We start from the raw sequence: 24,006 nt of genomic DNA, 5'->3' as shown, positions 1-24,006 counted from the left end.
GTCGCAAAGAGCCGATATCAAGCGATCGTTTCTGGGACGTGTACTTCATGTTTTGCGATCATTCTGGTAGATCGTGCCGTACCAAAGATCCCACGTCGTGTATGATCTTTGATCGTACTTTCGAAACACACAGAACTCGTCATGTACAAGCAGACGTGGATCGACCCGATTACCAATTTCTGAGAATGTTTCTGTCGCAATTAAAGGACTTTCTTTGTGAAAGCAATGATCCTATACGACCGGTAAACGAAGGGCTGAGCCTAACTCCCCGTACGCTGCCGCGAAGTGACCGCTTCGCATTCGGGTCCACGTTCGAAGCGGTTAGGTTGCTGGGCTTGGGTCTGGGCGATGATCGCGGACCGGCCCAGCCCAGATCCGTCGGCTCTGAGATATGGAGCATTTCTCTCTCTTCGTGCTTCATCTTTTCCGAGATAGTTCCGGTAAAATATTTCGGTGGGACATTTTTAGTGCCATCTGCTAAAATTGCTCCTTTCTGAAAAATGTCTCAAAAAAAAAATAATACGCGAGCTCGCCTTCAGGTCGAAGTGGTCATTCCTGCGAAGCAGATTTTTCCACTCCCTCCGCTGAACTTTGTCATTTGCTGGGAACTTCAGCCACGTCACGTCCTTCATCTATGGATATTTTCCATAATTTCCTCGTTTGGCGTTATCGGCGCAGCATTGGGACGCTTCGCAGAAGTTACAGGCTAGAAAATAACTCTATTAGTCGCGAGATTATATGACAAAATTTGATACGCTCTATGAATACTAGTACTTCGGCATCCAATGTGCATAAAAGCGTTCCTTTTACACATCGCGCGTTCAGAACCGAAAGTTTATATCCCAAAAAATTAAGAGTTAAAAAAGAAATAGAGCACCACACGCATTCAGATTCGGAGAGCTATATAATAATTATGATAGGGAGAGTTGGTAAAAGTGATATGTATGCTTTAGTTCACCTTTTTAGATGGACTTTTCTACAAGACACCTTAGCGATTGCTTGCACGAGAGCAAGATGCAAGAATTATAATAATAAAGCAAGACTTATTGCTTGGAAAGTGATGCTACGACAATATCTAGATATGTGCAAGTGGTACAATATGCAAAGTTATATAAATGACTTTGGTATGGATCAATCAAACATGTCTGCACCTATATGAACAAAGATAACAATGAAACTGATCAATGCAAAATTTGACCAAATAACAAATGAGATAAGATACATAGATGAAGTAGAGAACGTATTGATATTGATTCAGCAGACTAATTCGCCTTGCCTAAATTAAAAACAAAACAAAACAAATTTAACTCTTAATGTTTGAAAATAAGTGCGCCAAATAATAAAAAAGGAAGATGTAGACTTAAAAGTCATGTAACAAAATGCCAATGTGCTAACCAAAAAAGGCACTAACTGAAAAAACGGCGCTGAGTGTATGTCCAATTTCAAAGGGGAAAAACGAAACGATTTTCATAATTTCACATCATGTAGTGCATAAATCTGTTCAGTCTAAGGTATAGATTTGAGAATTTATAGTGGTTCTTCAGCAGATTGATATAAAGATGGTTACCAACTTTTTGTTTCCATGTCAAAATTTAGTAGATGACCATAATTTTTAAATTTTAAGGACAACTCTTGTGTTATTAATGGTGATGAAGATGATACCAGATCATGTCATACATTACAGTGTTCTTAGTTGACGCAAAATAAGTGTATTCGTGTCCGTTATATTATGAAAGTTATGTATAATATTATATTTTTGAGCTTGTGTGTGAGATGTTCAAATGAACGAATATGTATGTGTTAAGCTATGTTTCACTTTCTCTCTGCTTCTGTCTGTCTGTCTGTCTGTCTGTCTTTATGTCTTTCTTTCCTGAGGACCATGATGCTATATATTCTCATAGCTATGCTATAACTCTAGCGCTTAGCGTAGATACTGTTAAGAGTATTTTTTTTCCTCGTGTCTAATATTATTCCATGTATGCATTGTATTACAACCGATGCCTGCTACAGTTACATTGAATACATTTACTTCACAGCAGATACACGTAATCTAAACAGTAGAGTTTTCTTATTTGATTCCATGTTTTACTGATTAATTGTAATATCCAAACTTGTAGTGTTTAGTTTGTTTCATGTTAGGCCTATAAATGAAATAACAAAAGGACTACAATAACAGAACATTAATAAATCAACCACAAAATAAATTATATAAATGCAGAAAAAGCCAAATTTTTCGATGGTGTTTGACTATTTCGTGTGTTCTTTTTTGTCTCATTTTCAACTTAAGAAAAAGAGTGGATAGCCCATATTTATCTGCTCTAGCTCGTCTCTTTTACAATTGTTTTATGCGGATGGGATCAATTTGGATGTGAGGCCATTGCACCGTATGGACTTTGCACCATCTTTGCGATCACTGAAGAAGTGGGTAGGGCGGGCGGTTGATGCCATTAACATATACAATCGAACAACTCTATAGCCATGGAATAGATGTAATGTTTTTAACCCATCAACCCCCCCCCCAAAAAAAAAAGCAAGCATACATACAAACCAAAACAAAACATCTTTAAAACATTGCGACTGTGCAACTACACAACCTTAGAATGCTTGTATAGTTGTATAGTATGCTTGTATAGGTCGAGGTGCCTTTAAACGGACACCCATATATCTATGTATGTAAAATAGAATAATTTTATCACACACAACATAAGTCATTCCGTTCTGAGCAAGCCATGCTATACAAATGATGCACAGGTCGCGTGTACGAGGCGCAGCCGAGTTCATGCTGCACCACATGGTGAATACCCGAGAGTGAGCTACATCTCTTCTATCGTCACGAAGTTAAACATGTGCCTTATTTGATTTATAAGACGACATTTTTATGTACCTTAACTTATGGGTGGATACCAGTCGGCTACATGCAGAACTTGCTCAAAAGCCAAGATGTCCGGGGCCCCGTTTTATCAAGATAAAGTTAGCGTCGATTGTGAAATCAACTATAACTTTGATCAACTTAAAGTCGGCTATAACTTTCAATCAACTAAACGTTTCCGTTTTACGAAGAGACTTAATAGTCGATTATATAGTTATAGCTCCTGATCACTATGACTTATTATTGATTTATTCAAAATAAAAAAAAAACACAGGGCGAGGCTGGTTTCCGGTACTGTCTGCTTAAAAACGATACAATACATAAAGCAAAACAAACAAAAAAACACGAATGTACATAATGAATTGTTTGCCACGGCCACGGAAGCGAAGTCTGCTAGTACGCCGCAGTTGGTAGCGCTACAGCCGCTGAATGTGAAGTACAAGTATGTTTGCAACAGAGCCGCAAAATACGCCGTTTTGCGTTGTATTGACGGAAGTAGGTCGATAGATCTAGCACATCTCGAGCGTAACGGAAATCTGTGGACGCGCGTACCATGAAGATCCTGCATGCACACTACTGCACGTATAGGATCTTAGATCTCACGTTAGTATTCGATTCATTGACATGCATATTCTGACACAGAGGATTTCTGCAGTGGGACTGTCTAAGGTGAAGATCGTGTATGCATTGTTTCAAGTCTTGTGTGTGGCGTGTATTGTTAGGATTTAATATGGAAACTTGTGAGAGTGTGGTGACTAGCTTCTTTTTTTTTTACCTCTAACACGGTTACGGCGCAGAACGGCTTTGTAAAGAATAGATCGCGAGTCTACATGTCGAAATTCTAGACCTAGTAGACGCTCTAGTCAACAGTGTTACGGTAAGTACAGTACAAACGACCCGCTGTAACGTTACTTAGGCCAAACTCAACTGGTTAGATAGATCTTACTGTCGTACTCGGTGCTATAGAATTAAACTCTTTACTTTCTGTATAGGCCTACTAAACTATTAATTAGTATCTACTGCCGAACTTGCTCTATGTAGGCCTACAAAACGTCAGAAATCACTGGTTTCCTCGCATATTCTTTGGCAAGATATACATTGCATACAGACGCAGTTCCAGCGCTCGGTTACAGGTTAAGTACTTGCTCTTGCTGGCGATGGCTTGATGGGCGGGCGACCGGGTCGCGAATATTTTTTCCGTACATGGAAACGCTACAGGATATGAATTATTCATAAGTTGAGCTGAAATTTTGAAGTGCGCAAGCGCGTGGACTTCACAATTCTATAGCTCGGCAAATTTGTACACGAATGAACGGACTCGCATACTGTACATACAGTGTATGGTAAGGGGGTACCACCTTCGGTACCTTGACATCGGCACCCTGCGTATCATGGCTGTTTGCGTATAGGACGAAATGTACGCGTGGGATTAAGTGACATTTGCTATGAAAACAATAAAAACGAAGAAACGAAAATCAAATTCACAAACAAACGAACAAACCAGACTAAACACGTTTCAATTACACATCCGCTCACGGTAACGACGCATGGCTGTGAAATTCACGTGTATTACCTATGGAGGGAGGGGGTGCCGATCTAAGTACCCCGCTGCGCGAAGAAAATGGTCACGACATTCAAAACTGCAGTACTTATGGCATATTTGAGATAAGATTTAGGCGAATTTGTTTTATACTGTTGGAATAAACAAGCTACAGATCGGGCCTTAGGGTGACGACAGGTGGTACCCTCAATCATACATTACATACAGTACATACGATTCGCAGTTCATGAGCGCCCTACGTAACCCCGCTGGTAAGTATGCGGGGAGCAGACAGCATCGTGATTGTCAGCGCAGCCAGGGCAGTCGGCGTGGCGAGTATGAGCGAGCATGGAGGGTTCGAAGAAAGTGCAGTCGATTTGAAGCAGGTACATACGCAGCTCGCGTGAAATAAACAGCTTTACAAGCTACAACCTAAACTACAGCCATAGGCTTGGACTTGATGCCACATTACCACTATTCGTACATGCATAAATGGCCAAATAAGAGTTCTTCCGAAATCTTTCGCACGCCTTTTTTTTGTCGATCGGGTCCTCGTATTCGTTCGTTAATAAACCGCTACCACAGAACAGTAGGGCTACTTCGCTATGAAGCGAATGTGCATTCATGTGCATGTGCATGTGGCGTTCATTGTTTAAAGTCCATGCGCATGCGCATTTCATTCTTTCAGCTCAACTTATGAATAATTCATGTCCTGTAGCGTTTCCATGTACGGAAAAAATATTCGCGGGCGGCGAGGCCGAGGCGCCGGGCGCGCAGGGTGGGATTGAGACTGCTGTCTAGGTGTTTGCGTGCAGCAGTCGCGTAAGCAATGCATGCCGATTGTGAATTTCATGCGAGGAAAAGACCATAACTAGATGAAAGAAACGTAACTAAATGTTAGAGAAAGTGAGTAGTTAACAGACAAAAATTTGTGAAAAGACCCCAGCTAGACTAGCAAAGTGTGACACTCATCTTTCTTCTGTAATTGTATATTGCCTTAAATATTGAGTCTACCTAGACTGTCTCTACAGTCTAGTTAATTTTTTTTTTTTATCAACTACTAGTAGAACCTAGAGTTATCATGGATTTGGAGAGGTTGTGAAAACTTAAAGTTGATTTGGGAGGAAGTTAAAGTTGATTTCAACTTTGGGTCTCTTGATAAAACGGACTTGAAGTTGATTTGGAAGTTAATCATTGATTAAAGGACTTAGAGTTGATTTGAGAGGTTCATCATACATTATCTTGACTTAAAATTAATTTATCTTTTGATAAACCGGCGCCCTGAGGTATGTTCGTTCGAAACCATACCTACACGAACTATAGAAGTGTTTGTTGGGTTTTTTTTTCAGAAATAAGTGATAAAGGGCGCGTCGCTACGCGCTTGCAACAAAAGATTTTGCGCGAACCTTGAGGTCTATTTTCCAGTACTGCACACGTCCTTCATTTCTGCCAATCACAATTTATACACGACTGTGTGCATGGAACCATACACCCATTCCTTGCGCGAAGCAGTCCAGCTGGGAAGATTGCTTAGCCAAGATTTATACGATGCCACAGAGACAAACCATATCGAGTTCATTTTTTTTTTTCATTCTGTACATAAATTTAATAGTGATTCGCCTCTTTCTGCAGACATGACAGAGGACGGTATTATATCACAGTTTCATCTCTTACTTAATGCACAACCGCATACTATTTGTCTCTCTCTCAGTTGGTGCATCCATTACTTCCTTAATTTCCTCTGATCAATGAAATGAATGATTTCTACGCACATTTTTTTTTTTATCCGTGTTTTTACCTGCAGGATATAATTGGTATCCACAAAATCACATATGAGAATCACATAGCATCAATCTTCACACCTCATCCCTTAATTTCCCTTTATTGTATATGCAAGCTGGACATATACAGTATGTATCATCTAATTTTGTAATATGTCATGTATTTTTCATGAAGAAATACGAAAATGAAATGAAATTGAAAATGAAAATGTGATAAGCATTTACATAAACGTTCATAACGAAAAATGTAGAGCTTATGAATATACTCCTTTTACCCATCAGGTCTTTCATAATCGCAAGTGCTCTCAAACTATAAAGGAGGTTTCCTTCCTTCAAAAGAATCTTTTATTTTGTACGCTCGGTTTCCCATATCAATTTAGTGTTTAGGCGTATACACAATCACTAGAAGGAAAAGATTTGCGAGGTATAGGCCTACATTGTCGTTTGTTTCAAGAAATCGTCCATATAAGACGTACATTAGACTTGCATTATTAACTTTTCAGTGATTAAGAAAACGATTTTTAATAATGTCTAGTATTTCCATAAAACCTCTCTGTCTCTTCAGTTAAAGTTTCCTTGTCACTATTTTCGTAAGTCCTCATACAGTCATAATGATAGTTCGATTTCATGATAGCCTAAGCTCTCGCACATTGTTTGCTCGATCAATCCGCTTGCTTAATTGAGACCCAGGGGAGACAAAATAATGTAGCTGCTGAAATATACGTTATTGGTCATCAGAACAAACAGAATTAGTTTCAAGAAATTGCCAATAACCACAGATAACAAGTCAATTGATATGAACCTATTATTTTCAATGACAACGTCATGGTAAACAGATCTACACTGTATATGAAGGAGAGAAAAGAACATGATTGACACATCAGCATATTAAAAGGTGAAGTACGAGAGTGACCTGGGGACACCAATCAGTTGATTGGAAATGGGACTAAACTCTCCCGAACTCTCTCGATCATAGCGCGAAGTATTTTGTTCACCTCGAGTCTTATAAAGGCTACCACACACTTCGCAATCATGTTCATTCCCACATAAAGGAGAGTTGTGTGCACATGAACTCGAGTTAATGAAAAGGAGAGTTTTGAACCACTAAGATATTGCTGCTAAGCTAGGTTGCGCGACAGATCGCTTTCAGTGCGGGTGACCATCGAATTTGGATCTTGTGGAAAGACTTAACTGAAGTTGTACTTCGTGTCTTGCCATATTTAAAGTGACGATATGGCGGATGCAGTAGACAATACACTTGCAAACAGCACTGTAGTTACCCCACTGAATACTGCCTTGCTCTTGATTTGCTTGTTGCCATTGATAGTTGGCAACATTGTTGGAAACGGCTTGGTGGTATTTGCAGTTTACAGATACCATCGTCTGCGGACTCCAACATACCTCATCATTGCAAGTCTTGCTATGTCCGATTTCCTTATCGGATTGATCGGCATTCCCTTGTATCTTTATTTCAACCTCTCCACTACTACAACTTGTGATTCCTTTGCTTGGATTTTCTTCACGGCACCAATAATGATCTTAAGCAGCGTGTCTTTTGCCCAGATAATCGCAGTCTCTGCCGATCGCTACATCGCTATCACTAGACCACTGCGCTATACAACCATAGTGACCACTAAGCGCGTCAAATGCGTGCTCGCATTCTCGTGCATTATACAAAGCGCGTTCTTCCTAACCCGATCTTACTTGCTCGCGGCCAAAGACGCGAAAGTGATAACTATTAAGTGCCCGGGAAAACACGTTGCTGACCCCAATTTGTGGGTTATGAATCTGACTGTGCTCGTTAGTATGATTCTTTTACACCTGACGTTGACGGGTATCAACGCGCGTATTTTACAAATTGCTTTCAAACAGTCCCGCGTTATATTTCAGGTAAACGATGCCTTTGGGAGGAATCGTGGCAATCGCAAAATAATGATCAAGAATTTCAAAGCGGCGCAAACATTTTCAATGATTGTTTTCATCTTTATTGTGTGTTGTATCCCAAACGAAATACAGATGGGTATCGAACTATCGCAATTGAACGACTATCATCAACCCGCACTTGCCCAAATTAGCATCATCAGTGTGTGCATAAATTCTGTTGTTAATCCGATCATCTACGGCTACAGGGATCGTTTGTTTCGAGAGGCATTTAGTGATCTCAGAAGCCGTTTGGTGTCATTTATATCATAACTGATTCCACCCATTAGATTCTCACTGACTGAAGCCATAGGGTAAGATTACAAAAGACAACCCCTCATCTCCTCCCCCCGCAAATTGGATATGTATATATATATATATATATATATATATATATATATATATATATATGTATGTATAAAATATACGTAAAATCGATGTTGACTCAGTTGAAGCGGATCTGTGCCAGTTTAGTATATAATTTTTATAATATGCATAGTTTCAGCTTTCAGCAGGTTATTTAACTTCTTGTTCATTCAAAGAAACATGTCGAGCCGATTGTTAATTGATTTTTTTTTTTCGGTACAATCTTAGGGTTGATTAATACACTACTACTGTCATCCAATGATTGCAATCACAACGCATGGAACGTTATTTCATTGAATTGATTTTGTGCAAACGATTAGAGCTGCCGGGTATCATTTAGTAAATATAAGCATCAATGATAGCAGATTATTGATGACTGCTTCTACATAGAAAGGTATATTGATGAAACACATTCACCCGTAACACATGTAAATAACTCAGGCTTGAAATTTGTACTTATACATTATGAAAGGATAAAGAAAAGCAGGGATTAGATGAATAGGTGCAAAGACGGATAATATTGTATACCAATTTGATAGGTTTACAATGAAGAACTGATTTCACCTTAAAAGTGAAGCATGCATGTATATCCGATAAGAAATTGTCTACTTCATCAAGCTTTCGTGTCGATTGCATTACTTCATACTGACATAGATATCAAAGCCAGAGAACAGCATCCTGCAGCTACAAAGTAGGCGTGTGTATACACACACACTAACTCATACACACTAGTATGAACACAGGTGCTCCCGGTAAAATGTCCCCTACCAGTTTAGTGTCATATTAAGACATCCAATTCTGAGTAAAATCAAATGTGCTGAAGGTAATTTAAGTATCATAGTTGACTCCAGAACACATCAATTATGCCTTCAGATAAAACATGCTGACGATATAAGCATTACCATGCGAAGACAAGATGGGTATCATGCAATGACAACCAGCTGATAACCCTCTATATATTTAAAGGTTCTGAGTAGTAAAAGAATATTTACAGTATGCAATAAACGTCAGCACACCGTGACAGACGCCATTGACAAAAAAGAAAGAAAAACAATGATGCCTTCAGAACATTCGTATGGTAATTTTCTGACTTTTGCGTCCATTTTCGTTATAGTTACTTCTTTCTGTATGCTTTTACCTAAGTATAGTTATCAAATTAAAAATTGAGTTTGCAATGAAAAGAAACATCAAAACTTTGATGCTTCTTTGAGCGCTGCCTTCACTCCTGTGTTGGCTGCTATTTGAAACGGGTGCACGTCATGAAACCGACTCCCACAAGTCATACAAGCCCACGAATCATACAGCCCGTGAATTATACAGCCCATGAGTTCGCCACTAAGCAACAAAGGGCCACGAGGCCAATATTAAGCCCCGTGTATTAATATCGAATTAGGGGCTGTTTTTACTTATATAAATATGGGTAAAATTTAATCTTCGCCACCGAACACCCGGGTCTGTTAAGACGGGACTATATATTGTTCATTGGTACTTACACCTTTCAAAAATCTCATTTTAATCGCTCTGAAGAGCCAAGAAGATCATAATGCTCCAAAGTCTCTCTTCTTTGGAAAGCGTGTTTACCAGCAGGTAATGTTCTCTTGAAATTGCTTTTTTTTTCATCGAAACTCGGAATTCGCAAGTAGTTTACACTCATATATTTCGTCAATACATTCCACTTCCCCTTTCCGCTTTTCTACATAAGCCTTAAGGAGGCGAATAGTGATCGTGAAGCACCTTTTATCAGGACATGTAAATGGAATTGTAACAAACGAGAAAACTGATTTCAATTTAGCATTTTTTTTAGTCATAAATTTGCTGTGAGCATATAAACAACAGACAGGTGATTGACGTCGGAATATCAAAATGGGAGAAAATGAGTGACATGCTAAAGCAGTTTGTTGATTGAAGTTGCTAAAATTAAACAGCATCCCTCTTAAGAAAATTACTTTTCCACCTCAAAGATATAAACGCCGACAACCAATTAAATCGTATTCATTTCTATTTTAAGGAGAGTTTTGCGCACCTGAACCGAAGTTAATTAAGAGAAAAAGTGAGCGGTTGCGCCATCGACATTCCTGTTAGTTCGTTCGACTATCGTGACTATTGGATCTCGTGATCTTGTGGATAGGCTCGCTCTAGAAGTCGTGCACATTTGAACGTTTGAAGATATCATGATGGATTCAGTAGATACAAGACCAGTCAACATTACGGAAATTACCCCGCTGAACACTGCTTTGCTCTTGACTTGTTTGATACCAGTGGTAGTTTGTAGCGTTGTTGGAAACAGCTTGGTGGTATTTGCAATTTACAGACACCATCGTTTGTGGACACCAACATTCTTCATTATTGCAAGTCTTGCTGTGGCCGATTTCTTCAATGGACTTGTCGGTATCCCTCTGTATCTTTATTTCAACCTCTCTAGTGCTACGCGTTGTGAATCCTTCGAAGAGCTTGTATTTACTGCACCATTAGTGGCGGTCACTTCTGTGTCTATTTTTCATATAACCATCGTCTCGGTAGACCGGTATATCGCTGTTACCAGACCACTGCGCTACGCCACCTTAGTGACCACTAGGCGAGTTCAAGTTGTGATTGTATTCTCATGGATATCAGTCGGTACTTATCTTCTGACATATCTCTATGTCCTCCATGATTCCAAAATCGCTGTGATGATTAGTATTAAGTGCCCCGGAAGATACTTTGAGGACCCCTTTCTGCGGGCCCTGCATCTGGGCACGCTAATAAACCTTAGCATTGCTCTTTTCACCGTGGCTGCTATCAACGTCCGTATATTACATATCGTTTTCAAACAGTCCCGAGTGATATTTCAGGCAAATGAAGCCTTCGGAAGAAATCAAGAGAACCGTGAATTATTGATTAAGAATTTCAAAGCGGCCCAAACAATCTCCATAGTCGTTTTCATCTACGTGATGTGCTGTGTCCCCTCGCAAATACCCGTGGGTTTAGGACTAGTGAGCGACTATCATCAACCTGTTCTTGCCCAAGTCCTCCTCATCAGTTTGGGCGTAGGCTCGGCTGTGAATCCGCTCATCTACGGCTACAGGGATCGTCTGTTTCGCGAAAAATTAAGTGATCTCAGAAGACGCCTTACAGCCTTGATTTTATGACTGAATTCCGCCGTTAGATCAATACACTGACTGACCAAAGATGACGGTCAGTTCGCAGGATTTGTCTTTGTTACAACATCATACTGATTTTGATTTTGATTTTTTTTTTTTTTTTTTGCTACTATGCATACACAGCTTGGTAAAGAAGTGGCTATAATTATGGTTCTACGGTTGCGTGCCTACATAGATTAGTAAGTCACTGAATTATCAAAACATACCGGCATGCAAGCATTATGATAGCAGTTCGATTAAAACGAGAACTCCGGCAGAGTCGTTCTTATTCTTTCTTTCTTTTTTCTGAAATTAACGCAAGGTTTCAAGAAGAATATAGACGTTTTCACTCCCGCACGACGTTAGCCTCGATCGAAGTTAAAAGCCAATTTACAGCCGAAGCAGGCATGATGCTTACAGCAGGTAACACCATGACAACATCCGCACTGGAGGGCTACACAAAGATGTAAAATGAACCTTTGCGGAATCATCGGGATATTTTGGCTTCTCAAGATTTAGATGCCGCTCACGAAGTTGCTGCTGAACTATGAGAAACACCATCGGCATATACGATAGTTTAACATGCCCCACACGAATGAATACGATCAGAGCCGAATTTGAACATTTCCTTTATCGTGTGTCCGTCTGTGGTCTATTTTGGGACCGTCGGATGTCTGTATTAAGGTGTTTGACGTTTCATCAATCACTGATATTGCAAAGATACAAACTCACAAACTAGACTTTCATTTTGAGATCTAATCTATGTTTTTCTTCAATCAAAAAATAATTTCCTCTGTCGTCACTTCCCTTTCCAATAACTGCTTTTAAGTGTCTATTTGTCTTAGTCGAAAAGTTGAGGATTTTTTGGACTCGCTTAAGCTTGTCTTTGGTCTCATATCATGTTAATTATTCTTGCTTGCTTGATCCCATCGACGATGCAGTAACAAAGAGAGCAAATATCGTTCATGAAATTAACGGTTATTATGATTATTATGAAGTTGTTTTGGTGACAACAAGGACGGTGATTGATTGGGATTTACTTTTTCAATTTTGAGGTCGTTATGACCAGAGTTAAACGACAGAATCATGATTGATGTCAGCATATTAATTACCTCCGCCAAGCAATGCCAAGGGAGGAGGTTATGTTTTCATTAGTGTATGTGATTGACATACCCATAGCAATCAGATGACCGTACGATATGGCGTATCTGCCATTACCAACACCTCCAAACACTCTCCATATCAAACTATACTAATAAGTTTTCCAGCGCATTTAGCTTGCACGTCCGCGAGAAGACCCTGTACTGTATCTATTCATTTCTACCGCAGTACAGCTTTGTTCTCATAAACTGAAGTTGATATGAAACAGAGTCGTGCAGCTAATCTATTGATTATGACTAAATTCAATATTTTGATTGCTTTGTGTATCATAGCTTCATTTGACTTTTGAATCATTTGATCACGTGAAAAGGCTTGTTACGGGAGGCATAATACTGTATCCTGCCTGGGCCAGGATTGACGAAATGAATGGAACAGATAAGTTAACCAGCTCGGTCAACAACGTGTCCGTTACCACACTGAGCACCGCTTTATTTTTGACGTGTATGGTACCAATATTAATTTGCACCATTGCTGGAAACGGCTTGGTGGTATGTGCAGTTTACAAGTACCATCATCTGCGGACACCAACATACCTCATCATTGCAAGTCTTGCTGTTGCCGATTTCTTCACCGGTTTTATCGGTATTCCTTTATATATGTATTTCAACTTCTCAAAAAATACCCGTTGTGATTCTTCTTCTACAATATCATTTGCAACGCCATTCACTGTCCTCAGCGCTGTATCTTTTTTCCAAATACTCACAATCACGACCGACAGATATATTGCCATTACAAGACCACTGCACTACGTCTCTACGGTGACCATCGAACGCGTCCGGATTGTGATAGTCTTCACCTGGATGGCATGCAGCGCTTTCTTTTTAACACGATCTTATTTGCTCGTGTCCAAAAATGCCAATGTGATAACTATGAAGTGCCCCACGGGATACTTTGAGGATCCCTTATTGTGGGCCGTCAATCTGAGCGTGCTTGCAGGCAGCTCGGTGGTGTTCTTCATGTTGACTGGTTTCAATTTGCGGATACTCCGAATCGCTTTCAAACAGTCCCGCATGATCTACCAGGGAAACGAAGATTTCGGGAGAAATCGGGGAAACCATGAGATATCGATCAAGAACTTGAAAGGGACCCAAACAATCTGCATTATAGTCTTTATCTTTATTGTCTGTTTTCTGCCTACCCAAATTTCGTTCGGTATCGAATTATCGCCATTGAACGATTATAGTCTATCATCTGTTCTTGCCCATGTCAACATCATCAGTCTGGGCATAAATTCGGCCGTCAATCCGCTCATCTACGGCTACAGGGATCGTTTGTTTCGAGAGGCTTTCAATGATCTCAGAAGAAGTCATATAGCCTTAATTTTATGACTGAAGGCATCCATTATATTTAGCTAACTGACAGAACAATTCAAGGGTAAGATAATGACAAATACGAGAGGAGGAGATTGTTTTGGTTTTGGCATGGGCTATGTAGCTCCATGGTGCGTGTGTGTCGACAAACTTCTACAATGCTCTCCTTCTTGTTCCTGTATTTTCGTTATTTATGGGTCAAATTTTTTCGTTCGAAATTCAAAGCGGATGACTATAGAATTTCTCAATAGAATATAAAATCTAAAACTTTAGAAAGAATAGAGAAAATTGAGTGCACTTTGAATGGTCTGCCACAGGCAGATATCCTTATCATGCTCTTACGTAATATGACAGCTGTTGCGGTCATTAAAGGGACTGTACAGTACTGGTTGAGGTAGATATTCATGTTTTGAACATTCCTTAGTGAGATAATGAAAAGCCTCTTATGATATATGAAAGAGCATGTAATTCTAAGAAGGATTCAACGTTTATTTGATGAAAATTGGTTTTCAAATGGCTGAGATATCCAAAAAAAAGTGCTAACAATAAAAGGCGACATGCCCCAACTTTATTAGGATATCTTTGTTTCACATTGTTTTTAGATATCTCAGCCATTTCAAAACCGATTTTCATCGAATAAACTTTTGATACCCCTTAGAACTGCATTCTCTTTGACATCTCATAGAGTAGTTTCTGAATATCTCGCAAAACGTTAAAAGTTAAATCTTCACCTCGACCAGAACTGTACACACCCTTTAAACCCTGGCTTGGCCTCCAGGTTTGCCACGCCTGAGTAGAAAGTTATTTTGCAGTGGGCAAGTACATCAACTCCCAACTCTCAAACGACAAATCGTTAGGGGGGGGGGGGTATTATAGCACCCCGTCAGCTTCGTTTGGCGATGGGGTCTCGCCTCAAACGGGGGTTTGACGGCATGGAACGGCGCTAAGTGCATGTCCAGTTTTAAAGGAGGAAACGAAACGATTTTCATAATTTCACATCATGAAGTGCATAAATTTGTAGTGCCATGTATGGATTTGTGGAATTCATAGTGGTTCTTCAGCAGATTGATATCAATATGCATGGTTACTATTTTTTTTTCATGTCAAACTCAAGTCGATGACTATTATGCGGGCTTGGCCTCATGCGTTGTGGGTGCTGCATTATCTTATGTGTAGGTGTGACGAAGGAATGACTGCTCCCAGTCACACCCCTCACACTTCACTACCCTCACATTACGTTTGCGAACCCCTCACACTCATCCCACTGACCCACACACAGCAGACATACCCCCAATGCCTTAAAACGTAACCAGAGTGTTTTAACCTATGTTGGTCTATGTATTTCGAATGATTTCATTGTTATTGCTTATACTATACTGCTACTAATGTTCCATTATTTTCACAGCCAGTGTATGTGATAATATTGCCGCTCCGTTGTAGTGAATGTCATGCATGCAGTATATGTTCCGTTTGATTTTCTTTTGATATTCTTTTCTTTTTCTTGTTTCTGCCTTATTCTGTTCAAGTGTATGCAAATTGGTTGCTTTTCTGTTTTTGTGTTTACGTCCCAAGCCCTTGAAAAAGACTGGTAACTCGGTCGAAAGCTCGGGAGAATAAAAGGCTATTAGTGAACATACTGCAACGTCAGCGAGCAGTCATTCCTCCGTCAAACACACACACACACACACACACACACACACACACACACACATATATATATATATATATATATATATATATATATATATATATATATATATATATATATATTGTCATACATTACAGTGTTCTTAAATGAGGCAAAACAAGTGTATTCGTGTCCGTTATATCAAAGTTAAGTATGTTTTCAAGCTTGTGTTTGAGATTTTCATGTGAACTAGTGTGTAGATGTATGAAACTATGTTAAATTCCACTTTCTCCTTGTTTTTGTCTGTCTCTCTGTCTGTCTTTTTTGTCTTTCTTTCCTGAGGGACCTGATGCTATATATTTTCATAATTATGCTATTCCTCTGAAGATTTCAGTTACAGCGCTTAGCGTAGATTTATTTCCTCGTGTTTAATATTATTCCATGCATGTATATGACAACCGATGTCTGATACGTTACATTAGATATGTTTACTTCACAGTAGATACACGTAATCTAAACAGAAAAGTAGTTCTTATGCGATTCCATGTTTCACTGATTAACTGTAATATGCAAACTTGTAGTATTTAGATTGTTTTATGATGGACCTATAAGAAAATGACTGCAATAAAAACATTGATAAATCAACCACAAAATAGATTGAATAAATATATAAATGTATATAAAGCCTAATTTTTCGGTGGTATTTGACTGTTTTGTGTGTTTGTTTCATTTTCAACCAAAAAAGAAGGCTGGATAGCCCAAATTCAGGAATGGATGTACAGGTTTTCAGCCAATCAGAACGCTTCCCTTATAGTCCAGTCAAAATAGGGTTTGACCCACCACTAATTGCAACAGTAGGAATTCCACTGCAGTGCAACTTGTTATGGGCTCCTAAACGCCATACTAAAAGTCCCAAAAAATCCAGTGAGGCAAATTGGCTAAATTTGCATAATATGCAAATTAGCTCCCATAATTATACAAATACAGGGTTTCCATGAAAACTAGGCTTCTAGGTTTCAGATTGGAACACCGAAAGTGTTGAAACCTATGTTTGCAATGTCAGTTAGTGCGATGCGAACATTTCTATGCACATTGTCAGGACCTCATTTGCATAATATGCAAATTAGCTCCCATAACGATAAAAATACAGTATTTCCATGAAAACTAGGCTTCTAGGTTTCAGATTGGAACACCGAAAAGTGTTGAAACCTATGTTTACAATGACAGTTAGTGCGATACAAACATTTCCATGTACATAATCCGGGCCTCATTTGCATAATATGCAAATTAGCTCCCATAATGATAAAAATACAGTGTTTCCAGGAAAACTATTCTTCTAGGTTTCAGATTGGAAAACCGAAAGTGTTGAAGCCTATGTTAACAATGTCAGTTAGTGCGATGCAAACATTTCCATGTACAAAATCTGGACTTCATTTGCATAATATGCAAATTAGCTCCCATAACGATAAAAATAGTGTTACCATGAAAACTATGCTGCTAGGTTTGAGATTGGAACACCGAAAGTGTTGAAACCTATGTTTACAATGTCAGTTATTGTAGTGCGATGCAAACATTTCCATGTACATAATCTGGACCTCATTTGCATAATATGCAAATTATATCCCATAATGATAAAAATACAGTGTTTCCATGAAAACTATGCTACTAGGTTTTAGATTGGAACACCAAAAGTGTTGAAGCCTGCGTTTGCAGTGTCAGTTAGTGCGATGCAAACATTTCCATGTACATAATCTGGGCCTCATTTGCATGATATGGAGAGGGTACCGAGCTAACGGAATATTCAAATGCTTCAAAGTGCCGGATATGAGCATGTTAAGAGTGCATGTTCAAATATGATATTTCAGTTTCTCTTTACCAAAAACAAACTCTACAGTATTAGTAAAGTAGCATGAATAATATTATGCAAATTAGAGTTTGTCATTAGACAGATAATGATAGCTTATCCATCAATTACGTAGAATCAAAGTACGAAATTAAACAAGTGTCAACATCTACTTGTCCAATTTTGTAATGAATGAACTCTATTTGGAGGGTGGTTTATTCGAATCTGGATGATTTAGCTCTTGCATCCTTGAGGGTTTTGAGATATTGAAGATGGCACAGTCAACTTTAGAAAACCCTGTGGGTAGTGCCCAAAGTTACCCCTATCGATCATAATTATTATTCCCACGACCATTTACAGAACATGCATCAACCAACGCGATTTCCGTTGTTCTAAGCGTACATGATTTTTTTTTTTAAGTCTTTCTGCCGTCTAGCAAAGATTCTTCTATTTCCATGAAATAGAATTGGCAATGACAGCGGAGACATTTTTCTACAATGTGTATATCTTTTTAAATAAAAGGTGGTGCACAGTCAAAGCGACTCGCACCCTATCCCTATACCCTCACGGCCCGGTACAAAACATAATCATACCCACGTGAATACAGCTGTCTGAAGCGAAAAACCTTTATAACGTCCTTTTCGTTTCATTTCCATTAAAATTCAGTGAAAGTTATAGAAGAATTATTGTTTCACAATATCTATAAGCTGAAAATAGTTCACATACCAAGGCAACCACGTGGAGGGTAACCAAAATTACCCCTTCCAAAGGCAGTCTAAGACATGCAATAATCATGTACCAACGCAAATACATAATTATGTTCTATGGGTACATGCCTTTAAATAGTCCTTCTGGTCCTCTAGTAAAGAAACTTTTATTTAATGAAATTCAATGAGGTTAACAGAAGATATAATGCTCTGCAATTTTGACTTACACTGACATAGTTACAGTGGTGATCATTCGAAGGGAGCCTACTATATGGGAAGTGCCCACATTAATTGCCTCTATATACATGACCCTTACAACGCAAATACCAACGCAATTACAGTCGTTCCAAAAGTGCATGTCTCAAAAAGTTTTATGACTATCACTTGAGTTTTATAACTGTGTATAAATATTGTAAGGTGCTATACAATCATTGTACATTCTTTTCATTTTACATAGTTTTACGCACCTCATTTTCTGTTCCAAAAAAAGGTGATGTCTATAATATATTATGTTCTTGTCGAAATATGAAATAAAAATTGAATTGAATAATTTATTGTATTGAAATTAATTCCTACCATATCAAGACACTGTTATTTCTATACAAATTGCCGGGGTAAAGATAAAATAACAACATTGATCCACAATATCTATACAGTACAAAGGGTTCACTTGCAGAGACCACCTTGTGGGAGGTGCTCAAAGTAACCCTATGCATCCTAAAGGCAGTGAAAAACATGCAGTATATACAACCGCGAAAAATGTTCCATGGGAACATGCCTCTGAAAAGTTCTTCCGCCTGTATAGCACATACGCTTTTATTTTCGATAAAATGCAATTGAGGTGATATAGGAGACGTTGCTTTACAATATCTATTTTGTCAAAAAGGTGGACATTCAAAGGTAAGCCCTTGGGAAGTGCGCAGATCACCCTACCCTGACCGTCGTGGTCCCAAAACAGGTTATCAAAACATGCATTATGTGCCAAAGCAAACTCAGTTGAACATGCATGTAGAAAGTCGTTTTGGCGGGTGGTAAATAAGACACTTTACTTTTCATGATTTTTAAATGGTAGAGACACTGCTTTACAATAATCATACAGTCAAAGGGATGCACATTCAAAGGCAACCGAGTGGGATGTGTTCAAAATCATCCAACCCCTAGGGCAATATAGGAAACATGCACTACCATATAGCACGAATATGTTCCAATTTTCCATGCCTTCATAGTTGTTATACGGTTGTACAGCAATTGCCCTTTTGTTTTCAAGAAATGCAATATAATTACAAGAAGAAAAATTGCTCTACATTAACTATATTGTCAAAAGGGTGAACATTCAAAAGCAATCCCTTGGGAAGTGTCCAAAATTACACCTCCGCTCAAGCCCCGTAGCGTATACAACGCACGGATACTATGAACGCAAATACAAACGTTCTTTCATGTCTTTAGTGCATGATTTTAGAAGTAGTTCCGGCAATACTGTTACAGCTACACACTTTTATATCGATGACTGTTATGGAAATGATAGAAGAAGCATTGCTTCACAATATCTATGCAGTGAGAGGATGCACATTAAATGTCAGTCCTGTGGGATGTGCCCCAAAGTACACCATCCTCATGGCAATATAGACAACATTGAATATCATTAACGCGAATATACTATATGTTCCAAACGTACATGTTTTCAAACTTCGATCGTGCCGTACAGCAAGGGCACTTTTGTTTTCAAAAATACATTGTAGTTAATAGAGGAGACATCGCTCTACAATATCCATATTGTCAAAAGGGTGAACATTAAAAGACAATCCCTTGGGAATGGTCCAAAGTTACACCTACGCTCACTCCCCCTTAAAAACACAGATATTAGCAACGCAAACACCATTGTTCTATAAAGCATGGATGGCTTTAAAAGTAGTCCCGGCAATACAGCAGATACACTTTTTATCGATGAAAAGTCATGGAAATGATAGAAGAGGCTTAACTTTACAAGATCTATACAGTGAAGAGGATGCACATTAGATGGCAACCCTGTGGATGTGCCAAAAAAATATTCCACCCTCACAGCAATATAGAAAACTTATAATATCATAATAACGCGAATATATATATGTTCCGAACGTACATGTTTTTAAAATTCCATCGTGCCGTATAGCGAAGGAACTTTTGTTTCCAAGAAATACAAATAATTAATAGAGAAGACATTGCTCTACAATAACTATATTGTCAAGAGGGTGAACGTTCAAAAGTATTCCATTGGGAAGTGTCCAAATTTACACCTACGCTCACTCCCCCTTATTGCAAAACACAGATATTAGCAACGCGAATACTGTTGTTCTAGCGTGAATGGTTGTAAAAGTAATCCCGGCAATACAGCAAATACAATTTTCATCGATGACAAGTAATGGAAATGATAGAAGAGACTTAACTTTACAAGATCTATACAGTGAAGAGGGTGCGCATTAAACGGCAACCCTGTGGGATGTGCCAAAAAATAATCCACCCTTCACAGCAATATAGAAAACATATGATATCATATAACGCGAATATATATATGTTCCAAACGTACATGTTTTCGAAACTCTATCGTGCCTCATAGTAAAAGCACTTTTGTTTCCAAAAAATGCAACTAATCAATAGAGGAAACATTGCTCTACAATAACTACATTGTCAAAAAGGTGAACATTCAAAGGTAATCTCTGGAGAGGTGTCTAAATTTACACCTACGCACACGCCCTTTATTACAAAATACAGATATTAGCAACCCAAATACAGTTGTTCTAGCGTGAGTGGTTTTAAAAGTAGGTCCGGCAATACAGCAAATACACTCTTATATAAATGAAAAGTCACGAAAATGATAGAAGAAGATTTGCTTTACAAGATCTACACAATAAAGAGGGTGCTTATTGAAGGGCGATCCTGTGGCGTGTGCCCCCAAAATGCCCCTTATTCACTTGGCAATATAGAAAACATATAATATCATATAACGCGAATATATATGTTCCAAACGTACATGCTGTCAAAATTCGATGGTGCCTTATAGCAAGGGTACTTGTGTTTCCAAGAAATGCAATGTAATCAATACGGATACATTGCTTTCCAATACTTATATAGTAAAAAGGGGTGCACATGTAAAGCGGCCCCTTGGGAGGCGCCCAAAGTTACCCCCTCAACCCCGCGTCCCCATTATGCAAAACGTGCATTATGCCAACATGAGTACTGTTGTTATGAATGTACTCTTACAGCTACCGCTAATTTGCATTTTATGTAAATTATTTTTGTATGACCAATTCGAAAAGGCATCCATCGTGTTCATAGACCTACAAAATATAAGTTTATACACTTAAATCTTTAAAATTGGATAACGGGAGGCTAAGATCTGTCAATTTTCTCTCATTACAGGTGCTAATTTGCATATTATGCAAATTTTACTATTTTGCCCCACTGGATTTTTTGGGACTTTCAGTATGGTGTTCAGGAGGCCTCAACGACTTGCACTGCAGTGAAATTCCTACTGTTGCAATTAGTGGTGGGTTACCCCCTAAAAAGCGCTAGATTGACTGGACTATTAAAATACAACATACATGCAAACATACATACAAAACAAAAGACCTGTACAACTTTGCGAGAGTGCAACTACGCAACCGTTGCTTGATAGTTGTTATTTATATGGGCCGAGGTACCTTTAAACCCACACCCATACATCCATGCATGTAGAATATATATTATACAACAGAAGTCATGTATGGAATCTTATCATCAAATTGGACATTCAGAAGACAGTGCAATAGTCGACTATTGAAAGGTAAATCAAGCGAGCCAGCAGCGCAGTACTTAGTTCCTACGACACACTAACTCGTGTATTGTACAGCTGGCATTGATGCATGTACGCGTGCCCGTTTCCGCTGGGCCAGCGCGCAACCGATAGTCCACGGCCATGCGGCTCACTACACTCCGCAACGATCAGGGACCGTTCAGGTCTGTATTTTGTTTTACACGCGAATATTAGTAGGCCTGCATGGCTACCCCTACTCACCCGAGTTTCGTTCTCGTCTCTCATAAGGATCTCAACGCATTTTCATCAAGAGTGATAGTGAAGCAGCAAATAATAAGAAAGCAGTCAAATACAGGATGCTTTAGAGGTAAGCAAACTTACAGTTAACGTGTCACGATCTAGGCCTAGCTAGTGATTGAGACCTTTTTTCAAGACCTAATGCTAGAGCCAGTGGCAGTACGTAGGCCTTACAAAATTACAAAACTGTGTGCATATAACTATGCACCCATTCCATACATGAAGCAGTCCTGCTGGGAAGATTTCTTCGCCAAGATTTAAACAATGCCACAGAGACAAATCGTATCAAGTTCATGTTTTTCCATTTTGTACATACATAATAATTCGGGTTTGCCTCTTCCTACAGAGAACGGTATCATTAATTACATAGTTTCATCTTACTTTCACAACCACATCCCTTCTCTCTCTCTCTCTCTCTCTCTCTCTCTCTCCCTCTCTCTCTCTCTCGGTCGATGCGTCAATTACTTCCTTACTTTCCTCTTATCAATGAAATAATTGATTTCCACTCACATTTTACCCATGTCTTTACCTGGATAATATAGTATTAATCATCACTCTTCCCTGCATTTCCAAAATAATTTTTGGATACATCATCTAGTCTTATCTACTATCCGTTCTCCGTTTCTTTTTCACAAACACTGATTACTCGGGGATTACAGCCAAACAAGCTTGCTTTCATGTAGGTCCCGCCATACTTTTTTTTTTTTATCAACCCCATCTCGATTTCGAATTTGACCAGTTATTACATATAATTACTGTGTTATCACCATGTATATTGTTGTGTTTTGCACATTGTTTACAAGGTGAAAGAACTTGTATTGTTTGAATTCTGTTATAATGTCCATAAATGAGAAGTATGGAAGTAAAATGAATTGAATTGAATTGAATTGAATTCCTTCTTTATCTGTACGCTCGGTTTCCAAAATCACATGCCCCCCCCCCCCCCCAATCCGCTGGTTAAAAAAAAGAAAAAAAAAAGAGAAAAAAAAAACCTACCAAAATGGTAATTCAAGGGTTAGTGAACTGCTTTTGAAATCGACATGAAAGGGTGATCAAGCAAAAAGATATTTTTCTAAGATTTCTTTTAACCATACAATTCATGAGGTACTTATAGTGAAACATTGTTCAAAAAGCCCGGAGACGACAAAAGATTGTGATTCAGCTTGATTCCTGGTTGGTATTTTTGAATATAAGCAGGATGTGCGCAGTGTACTCAGAACATCGGAACGGCAAAAAGAGTCGCTGCAATGTTGCGCAATGTGATGTATGTTGTACACATTTGCTATCAAAGCTAGATCATTGATTTTGCAGTGTTGCTTTACATACTCGTCTATATTAAAATGCCTTGCATTGCCAATAATAAGACTTGACCTTGGCTATTTCCTAATTTTTCCATCTACAATGTATGTGAAACACACACACTCACAAACACAAGCAATTAGGGGATGCTCTATATAAAGTGCAGATTTTGGACATCCTTCTCCCGCTTGGTCACTTCGACGCCCCCTCGCTGGTCATACCTCCCCCAATCATGAACATAAACCGACACCCTTGACTACCAGTGGCGGATCCAGGGGGCGCACCGGGCGCCCCCTCCCTCCAAAGCGAAAAAAAAAAGAATATATACATGATATTTTAGCTACAAACGACAGTTTTTGGACTGTAAAATGTCAATATTTTCAAGCTCGCTCGCTTCG

At 38.9% G+C, this 24,006-nt stretch overlaps 1 protein-coding gene across 1 annotated transcript; it reads left to right on the top strand.

Moving 5' to 3' along the window:
* The first annotated feature begins 10,650 nt into the window (after positions 1–10,650).
* Positions 10,651–11,604, top strand: LOC140238688 (trace amine-associated receptor 1-like). Its single transcript, XM_072318587.1, has one exon. It carries the CDS (start codon positions 10,651–10,653, stop codon positions 11,602–11,604), a length of 954 nt encoding a protein of 317 aa, XP_072174688.1.
* Positions 11,605–24,006: the final 12,402 nt, after the last annotated feature.

The sequence above is a fragment of the Diadema setosum genome, chromosome 15, assembly GCF_964275005.1.
Source record: "Diadema setosum chromosome 15, eeDiaSeto1, whole genome shotgun sequence".
NCBI classification, from domain to species: domain Eukaryota; kingdom Metazoa; phylum Echinodermata; class Echinoidea; order Diadematoida; family Diadematidae; genus Diadema; species Diadema setosum.
Note: the sequence above shows the minus strand (reverse complement) of the source record. Positions and strands in the feature narration are given on the sequence as shown.

Excerpts from the sequence above, each read along its gene's own strand:
- LOC140238688 (XM_072318587.1), top strand. The coding sequence starts at position 10,651 with ATGGATTCAGTAGATACAAGACCAGTCAACATTACGGAAATTACCCCG.